Here is a 9,497-nt window from a genome sequence, read left to right as displayed (position 1 = left end):
TAATAAGTATTAAATCTTTATCAGGAAAAAAGATATTTTAAAAAATTACTTCTATAGACACTTTCAGTTTTTACTTAGAAATAGATAAATTCGTTTATTATAAAGGAGACAAACAAAAATTTATTTGAAAAATATTTGCTTTATTTGGGTGTCTAATTAAAAACAAATGACAAAACACCATTTTAAAGTGCATTTTTATTCGTCTAATATATTTATAAATAATATGTAGCCCAAAAAGTAGCCAATGCGCCAAATGATATTTTTTACGCAAAACTAAACAAAGAATAGCCAACTTTGGCGCAAAGTAGCCAAATCATGCAACGCTGGAAGGAATATTAAATAAACTGGAGTTGGGACTCAAAGGATTAAACAACGACGTAACAATCTTTTATTAATTAAAGACGAAAACAGTCCTTAATGTCAGGCTACTATCTTTGTTCTATGCACTTTAACCAAAGTGCAGGAATAAATCTCTAATGCTGTCGAAGAATCCGTCCGTAAATCGGGATGGAGAGTCGAGTCCAGTTGATTAGTCGTAGCCGGGTGAAAGGTCAATTCCGGGTGGCTGTGTCACATTCGGTGACAAGTCGAAATCCGGACAGGAAGGCCTGGGCAGAGAAGAGGTTTATGTCTTCCAGCAGCAACCTTTTCCACCGAGGCCTCTTACGCTCGACGGATTCTTCCACCATTTTTTCGGACTCCTTTCTGTTTAATCCCGTCTCACTTGATCGTGTCTCCACCGTCCATTCTGGAATTTCCGGATATCGCCGATTTAGATAATGAACGAGAAACGAAGCGCTGTCGTCCGGAGTTACGACGACCACCCGTTTGACGTCGAGTGTACGCAACTCCTCCTCCGCATCTTTCGGAAGCACCCGTGCTTCCGAAAGATTACACGAGGTGAAGACGAGACCTCATCCTCGGGCTCTGCATAGCCCGAGGTATGCCACTTCTTCAATTCTTTGAAATTATTCATCCTACAAAGAAAAATAAGCGAATGTTGTGAAAACAGAACTTGCATTAATTAAAAATTCTACGTAAGAAATTTATACATTTTTATGTAAAATTCATTTTAAAATTCAATAAAGATTTATAATAGAAGATTATAGAAAATGATCGTTTTCATTATAATAAACATTTCATATTGCCTGAACACAAAATATCTCTGAAAATAAAGAAATCTTCATTTATTAAAGTATAGAGTATAGAGGTGTGAATTTTGTACGGAATATAATGTGTATATAAACCATAGCGGAAAATATCAATTTCAAGTATTTATTAATTCTTGTTTTTCTTTTACAATTTCCATTGAATTTACTAGATCTAAACGAAAATTAACAATTAAAAGGGTGAAAAGTAACTTCGAAAATAAGTGGAGACACCGTTCGTCGTCTCTGTTACCAAACCCATCAATTGTTATCTAAATGGAGCTTTGTCGGAAAATCATTGCCACTCATTATGATATTCGGAGCTTAACAATGTTAAAAAATGCTGAAATTAATAAAGTTCGTAGTCTCAACTTACCGATAAAATCACTGCAAATAACGAAAAAGNTCATCATCATCTAGGGCAATGTGAATATAGTACCATAAGAATGGGAAAAAGTGTTATAAATCTTAAAACTGCATGTTTTCATTACTTGTTATTTTAAGATTGATAATTATGTTCTTTATATACATTTATCATTTTCAAGATAGAAAAGTTAGTTTGTGGTTACTGTAAGATAGAATTAGTTTATATAAAATAAAGAAATATTTAATTTGTGGAAAATTCTGATATTTTAACTGACCTTATTGAAATGGAATTAGAAGTTAGTTGTTAACCTTTTTTAAAAAATTGCAATTTTGAATAAGTTACTTTAAAATATTTAATAATGATCTATAATTTTAGTGCTTACGAATACATAATACCATCCATGGGAAAAGAATTAGTAAAAACAGACATTCAAGTGGCTATACCCGAAGGATGTTACGGTAGAGTTGGTTAGTAAAATCTTCATGCATTGTCTTACAAAAAAATTAAAATAAATTTTGTTTAAAATTCATATTTTTGATTATTTTTAAATTTCAGCTCCTAGATCTGGTTTAGCCAGCAAACATTTTATTGACGTTGGAGGTAATTTTACTTGCATAGTAATTATTGTTTTAAAGCAACTAGTATATTTACATTCAGCTAATATATAAATTATATCTGTAATAAATGAAATTGTTATAAAAGTAATTTTATTATTAAAAGTAATAATTACAAAAAAATTTATTGAATTTTTAGTAATTATTATAGATAGAATTATTTATATTTACTTTTAGTTTTTCTGTTTGTAATTAAAAGTAATTGAGTGTTTCTTGGAATTGGAAATTGATATTTTTTTAACATAAATTTCATTAAATAAAGCATTATAATAATTGGATCTAAGAGTAAAAATTATTTGTTGCAGCTGGAGTGATTGACCAAGATTACAGAGGAAATCTTGGAGTTATTCTTTTTAATTTTGGACCTACAGAATTTAAAGGTACATTTTGCATATTCTGTAAATAGTTGTATCCAGCAAGATATTTGCTGGATTGTTGCTAAATTACAAATAGAGAAATTGATTAATACAGAATTTCTTCATATACATTTTTTGTGTAAATACTACTTGCATATATCATATTCTGTGACTTATAAATGACTTGTATAATAAAACAAATCCTTTGTCTATATGTGTGGAGACTTTTGAATTAGTCAGTAGTCAGATGCAATGTTTTATTCTAAATGAATTAAATTTCTATTTTTATAATAAATTAACTTAATTATTTTTTAAAATATTTTTAGTATGCAAAGGTGATCGAATTGCACAGCTGATTTGTGAACGTATATGTTATGCAGATATTGAAGAAGTTGAGGTAAAATAATAGTAATTTTAAAATATAAAATATCTAAATCATAATATAATAATTAATATAATGCTGAAATGAATACAATTGTATTAAAAAATTTTTCATTTACTTTATTCCAGTTGCATGCCAAAATATGTTGTTTGTGAACGATATTCATTAATGACTAATCACACCAAATTTTATTTAGTGTCATTATTGTGTTGAAATTGGTTTTTTTATTATCACACTTTTTTCTTTCTTGGCACTTCAAGGATCATGTCTGCACTACAAAAGTGTCGGACACTAGAGTCCTGCATACAAGAATTGCATGTGCCATTAACAGCATGCATCCTTAACATACTTGCCACATGTGGAAATGTACTGATTAAATATAAGTAACTTTTTCAGATGCATTTTCTATTGCCACTATACTTACATTTCTTCCCAAAATTAATCCACAAAAATAGGGATATTTGAGAGAACACCTTGTATATAGGTGTATTGCCACAAAAATAGGGAACAACTTGTATATTTAAATATATTACAAAATTGTTTTATTTTCTTTTCAATGACTAAAGATTTAACTATTTGTAAATAAAAATAAACAAATAAACCTACTTGTTTCAATGTCACCCCAACCGACAAAAACGGCATAACCAGAAGTAAATCGTAGACCAACTGCGGCTAAAGCTGCTGGTTGAATATTTGGTGAAAGTTCGATAGGTTTATTAAGAAGCAAAACGGCGATATCATAAAGATATTGTGTTCCATTAAAGGATGGGTGCAAAATTTTTCTATCAAACAATATTTTATTTCCCAGGTTTTTATTAACGTTACCGACTCTTCCAAATAAATCTCGAATATCAACACTAAAGTAAAATAAATTATTTTATACGTAAACAATATATATATATATATAAATTTTATCAAATCACATTTTAAATCATTAATTGTACTCTCTAGGAAGGCATTGAATGAAAAGATGAATTTCATTAAGGTTCAAAGAGGTTAATCAAAAACCCCTACACACAGACACACACACACAAATCCTACATACGGTCATAACCCCAAAATTTTTGCATTTTTTGACGTTTCAAAGTTCCCAGAGTCCGAATTCGGATCAAATTAGATTTTCGTCAAAAGAGTTAAAAAAAATTGAAATAAACGTTACCCGACTATACAATGCGCTGTTGTAAGTATTGTTTGTGTTGATATTAATGTAGAACCCGCACGAAAGTCGTCAATGTTATGTATTTTTCTGAACAATGCTACCTAAATCAAATAAGTTTATATCTGTAAAGTAAATCATTATATCTGATCTTTAATAAAAGTTTAAATGAATAAACATACCATATAAGGAAATTCTTTATCACGAGCGATTTCACCTCCAACAATCCTCCGTTGTCTTCCTAAATATGTATTAAATTATTTTATAAATATGGAATTATTATCTGAAAAATACAATGTTTTCTTTTCTACCTGATTTGGTTTCATTTTTCTCGTGAACTGACAGGGTGTATATGACATTTAGGAGGAAGAATAATAATCCAAATCTGTAATTTATAATTTTTCTAATTATAGATTCAGTCCTGTAAATAAATGCAGTGTGCAGTGAATAAAACTCCACATCACTTTGTATTTGCTCTGTGGGCATCGACATAGCCAATTAATTGTATCTATAACAGCATTTGCAAGGCTCAAATGAGGTTCAACGTTACCGGAACGTAAACTGCCAAAAAATTGCTGGTGTTTTTCGACAGCCTGTATTCGACCGACTCGTCAGTTTCCTTATTGTGCGAACTCTCATTGACTTCTGTAAATCAGAGATTTTTCGTCTGCGATATCATAATGATGTGGAATTTATGGCTTTTTTTAGTTGAGAATATATTTATATTAATACTAATATTTTCAAAATTAAATGTAAATTTTCTATAATATTATTGTAAAATTCAAATCAATCTGTAATAAAAAGCATTCATTCAAAAATTTTCATATAAATCATACCTTAATACGTCTTTCATTTTGAGAATATAACAAAAAAGAGATGAATGATATCTGAAATAATAATGTAAGTATCTTTTATACAGTTTTACAAATGAAAATGCAAACTTATGAAATAATTTCATAATCATTTTGTAACAGCAATAATTTCAATAATAAATAATATATAATGAAATGTTATTTTGTAATACACTTTTGTATTACACAGTTCCCTTTTAAAAACAATAATGAAAAATTTGTAGAATTAAAAAAAAAAGGCCAAAAGTTTTAACCGTGCCCAAATTATGCGATATTTTCATTGAAGTATCTTTCTTGTAGACATAGAACTTAAGATAATAAACTCAGACGTTAACAATTGGTATACGAGGAGAAGTCAGAAATGAAGTTACAGGGAGACTTTCATATATTGGTAATTGTGAATGTTGGCCTTAAATGTTCTTTTAAAGGATCAACGAGCGGTTATAGTTCGTGTTTCCTCAATACCAAGGGTGTTTCAGACATTTTGCTGTAGGAGCTCTAGTTACCTATTTGCAAATATTGGAATCCAATGTTTTTGGTATAAAAATACAGTAAAAAAGAATTTAGAATTATAATGTATTTATTTATTAGTTGAGCCATAATTAAGCTTTTGAAGAGCAGCGAGCGGCTCGCGAGCCACAATTTTGGCATCGTTGGTCTATACTAGCATCGTCTAATTTTCGGTCCTCGTGGCTCTCCCCAGTCATAGTAATTATTAAAAATTTTACTTACTTTTCTGTCGCCTAAATTACTGCAAAACTTTTAATCGATAAACATTTGAATAAAATTAAATGCTTTATTTGTATCGCACATGAGAAAATTAATATGTAACTTGAATTTATATAGATTATATCGTTTAGAAGGTTTTAATGTATACGTATTTCAAACGAAATTAAATACAGTAGAGCGTCGTTTATCCGAATCAATTGGGGACTGGGGTTGTTTGGATAACTTATTTTTCGGATAACCAATTATGTACGAAAAAATATATTAATTTTTCTTCGTTTGCATGTCGCTTTGCGTTGAATTTTCGTCGATGTTAAGCCTAACGAAGACTATTGTATCGTTAAAAATTATTTTTTTATTTTGTACAAACAAAATAAATATATTGAAAAATATAAAAACAATAAAAAAGTATACTTCAGAAGTTAATTTAGTATCAAAAACGTAAAATATTTGAGTAACCCAAGACATAGCCAAAGATTACAGTGCCACAGCAATAGCAAAAATTTAAATTTGTCAACTGGAATTCCTTCGGATAACCGACGTTTCGGATAACCGACCTTCGGATAACCGACGCTTTACTGTAAATTGTTTGTTTATTATAAATATGTCATTAAAAACATGATAGTTTTCTAGAAATAATATTCTTAGTATAATTGCTCTCTGTATCCTGAAATTGATAGGTGTTTATGCAGTTGCAATAACCTCGTATAAATGAAGGAAAAGGATCTGTAAAGATAATTTCTGCGAATACTTTAAAACAAAATTTTCCTTTGGGTAATATTCTTTACACTGTTTCTATATATGAAAAGTTAGAAAAATTTAAGAAGAAAAGGGGGTTAAAATAAGCGAAGTACACTACATCTGCGAATCATGAGTTTAATTCTGTTGTTGAAATGTCTTGCAAATACGTTATGAATAGGGATATACTTTTCTTTTATTTTTTATTTGCGAAATTTGTATGTTTTTAAAGAATTAGTCCATTAACCGTGAAAACGATCGTCTTTAAGAGCCAAAAAAATAATAATAACAATTTAGTACGAAAAATTATACATTAATTCTAGCATTATTGGAAGCCACGCCAGCAGTGGAGTGAATAAAAGCACTGATAACAGGTCGCTGGATCTCGACTGTTCACAAAACTGGCCACAAATTTTTATCTGTGTAATACACAAATACACGCGATTTACCATAGAACATTGCAGGAAGATATCTTTCTTCCCAAATTGTCAGTCTTTTCTGTCTCTTAATTTCATCATCTTGCAATCTTAAATTAATGTTTCCTGTAATTTGTTGGTTTTTTGGAAAGGAAAAGGATAACATTAATTGTTTGTGGGATTCTCGATTGTGTTGATTTTGTTCTCACAATGGTTTTAAACGCTAGAAGTAGACATCCGAATGGCCGAGCTAAAAAGGTGACAGCCTACCGTTCTGGTGGATCCGTAATCGTATCCTGACTAGATCGAAAAATCCCCAAAAATTTTTCGGGCAGTTTGTTCGAATATATCGGTACCTGTCCCTCACTACCGGCAGCCCCAATGTGGGCCTGGCCAAACCCACAATAGACTTGATGAAAGAGGTCCTCTTAGTGTCCACAGGGCAGAAAGAGTTTAAAAAAAACACTAGAAGTTATCACCCTCTCTCACTTCACTACCCTATACTCATAATTTTTTATTTATTCTACTTTCTCTGTGACAGAAGAGATATCATAACGATTTTGAGTTATTTTTTCTATCCCTAGAAGATATTGGTTTCGTGATTTGGTTAGTATTTTAAATCATTAAATTGTGTAACGTTGTCTGACAAAAACATGGCTTTTTCTAGCAAGACCATTATTGGTTCGGTCAGGCCCACAACGGGCATCCAGGAGTGGTGAGGGACAGGCCCGACGTATCAAAACAGACCTCTCCCCAAAGAATTCCTGGAATTTTTCGACCCGTCCGAATTCGATACCGGGTGCCCCAGAGCAATAAGCTGCCGCCTTGAACGCTCACATCCAACCGTCTATAAATGTGACTAAAGTCTGAAATTATCTAACTTAATTATTACATTCAATGAATTTAATAACACAATATCGGAAACGATAAACACACGCGGCGACATTGCACAAAATTCGAAATGTTTTCATCATATCGCAAAAATACAGAATAAAAAGTAAACACGTCATTTCTATTGTATTTCTACGTGGTAAGATAGAAAAGTTCGAGGACAGCTTATAGATAATGCTTTGAATAGTTTAAATCACCTTCAAAGCAATATTGTTAGTCGACGATACATCTTTTTCCAGCGCTGGTACAGCTTGTGGAAGCTTTACTGTAATCCTTCGTTTCAACTGCATGTTTCCCGTCATGCTGATTTTACCTCATTTAATAACTGAAAACGGCCTAAAATCGTTTCCATACTTTTGAGTCATCGTGTTTTTCATATTTTACTTTTTTCACGTCATTAATAATGAGTCACTTATTACTAAATATAGGAAATTTAAAACGAATAGGCCTAATATTTTTATGCAAATATAACTTATTGTAAATGTATTTTTGTAGGATTTTTCTACTAATGTTAAAAACGTATTTATAAAATGTGCTGCCAGACCTCGATTTAATATGATTTCATTTTTAATGCCATTGTTTTCCTACAAACATTCAACGAATTAAAATTATATTTTGCTCAGTAAATTTGAATTTTTTTCATTCATTATGAATCGTTTACACTTTTTTTCCCCGTCATAACTGTTAAAAACATTCTTATTAGTTTTAAATTAATCTAAAATTGTGTAACTTCAATAAATATCGAATCTTTAAACAGTTAGTATTAAATTCAATAAGTTTTATTAAGTATAAGAATTTATATACAATGGTGAAAATTCCATGTACAATTTTAACTAATGAAGTAATTATAGTTCTGCTTTAGACATATATCCACTGTAATGTTAATTAAAGTTCAAGGTGCAAATGGTTTCCTCCCGTTATTCTGTGGTGAAACGTTTTACTAGTAGAAATATTATAAGTTGTTTTGGCCAGTTATAGTCGTTTAAACAACAGCGTAACAAGTGTTAAACACGATAACACTGCTCAATGTTTCGTTGTCACTTCTATGCACTTTAAACGAAGTGGAAGAACGAATCTCGAATGTTGTCCAAGTATCCGTCCGTAAATTATGATGGAAAGTCAAGTCCGGTTGATTAAGTCGTAGCCGGGTGAAAAGTCAATTCCGGGTAAAAGTGTCATAGTCGGGAAAAGGTCACTTCCGGGTGGCTGTGTCACATTCGGTGGAAAGTGCAAAAAGGCTCGGCAGAAAGAGTGTTACTTTTAGCAGCAGAAAAGCAACCTTTTCCACCGAGGCCTTCCGCGCTTCACCACACTTCTTCGGATTCTTTTCTGTCCAGTGTAGTCTCCACCATCCATCCCTCAACTTCGGGATATCGCCTCTGGAGATAATTGACGAGAGACGAGGCGCTGTCGTTCGGTTACGACGACCAACCGTTTGACGTCGGGTGTACGCGACTCCTTGTACGCATCTTTCGGAAGCACCCGTATTACACGAGGCCAAAACATGGCGCCGTCCTCGGACTCGGCATGGCCCTGGCCCGAGGTCTGCCACTCCTTTAATTCTTTGAAGTTCTCCATTCTGCAAAGAAAAATGAGCGAATGTTGTGAAAACAGAACTTGCATTAATTAAGAAATATTCCTATTGTCTTAATTTCATCTAAATTGTGAGTGAGAAATATATAGATATTTCATGTTCAAATGCAGTAAATATTTACGATAGAAGACTGGAGAAAATGGTCGTTTTAATTAAAATAAAAGTCACAAATCAATATTATGATAAAATCTTTAATTATTAAATATAGTAATTTTAATGTTCGATATAAAATTTAAAAAACCGGTCTATACAAATTAC

The 9,497-nt window shown here is 31.4% G+C and overlaps 2 protein-coding genes across 2 annotated transcripts; one reads left to right on the top strand and one right to left on the bottom strand.

Moving 5' to 3' along the window:
* Positions 1-1,873: 1,873 nt before the first annotated feature.
* LOC111616546 (deoxyuridine 5'-triphosphate nucleotidohydrolase-like) lies at positions 1,874-2,938 on the top strand. Its single transcript, XM_023357948.1, has 4 exons — positions 1,874-1,982; positions 2,071-2,115; positions 2,435-2,509; positions 2,812-2,938. The coding sequence occupies exons 1-4, from the start codon at positions 1,874-1,876 to the stop codon at positions 2,889-2,891; spliced, it is 309 nt and encodes a 102-aa protein (XP_023213716.1). The 3' UTR covers positions 2,892-2,938.
* On the bottom strand, positions 2,935-9,223 carry LOC111616545 (chymotrypsin-2-like). The gene is made up of 6 exons (XM_023357947.1): positions 9,078-9,223; positions 4,335-4,408; positions 4,206-4,264; positions 4,027-4,127; positions 3,474-3,724; positions 2,935-2,945 (listed from the first exon to the last, which is right to left on the bottom strand). The coding sequence occupies exons 1-6, from the start codon at positions 9,221-9,223 to the stop codon at positions 2,935-2,937; spliced, it is 642 nt and encodes a 213-aa protein (XP_023213715.1).
* Between the last annotated feature and the right edge of the window lie 274 nt (positions 9,224-9,497).

Source organism: Centruroides sculpturatus, unplaced genomic scaffold (assembly GCF_000671375.1).
Source record: "Centruroides sculpturatus isolate CEXI.00-Female unplaced genomic scaffold, Cexi_2.0 scaffold2524, whole genome shotgun sequence".
In the NCBI taxonomy this organism is placed as follows: Eukaryota; Metazoa; Arthropoda; class Arachnida; order Scorpiones; family Buthidae; genus Centruroides; species Centruroides sculpturatus.
Note: the sequence above shows the minus strand (reverse complement) of the source record. Positions and strands in the feature narration are given on the sequence as shown.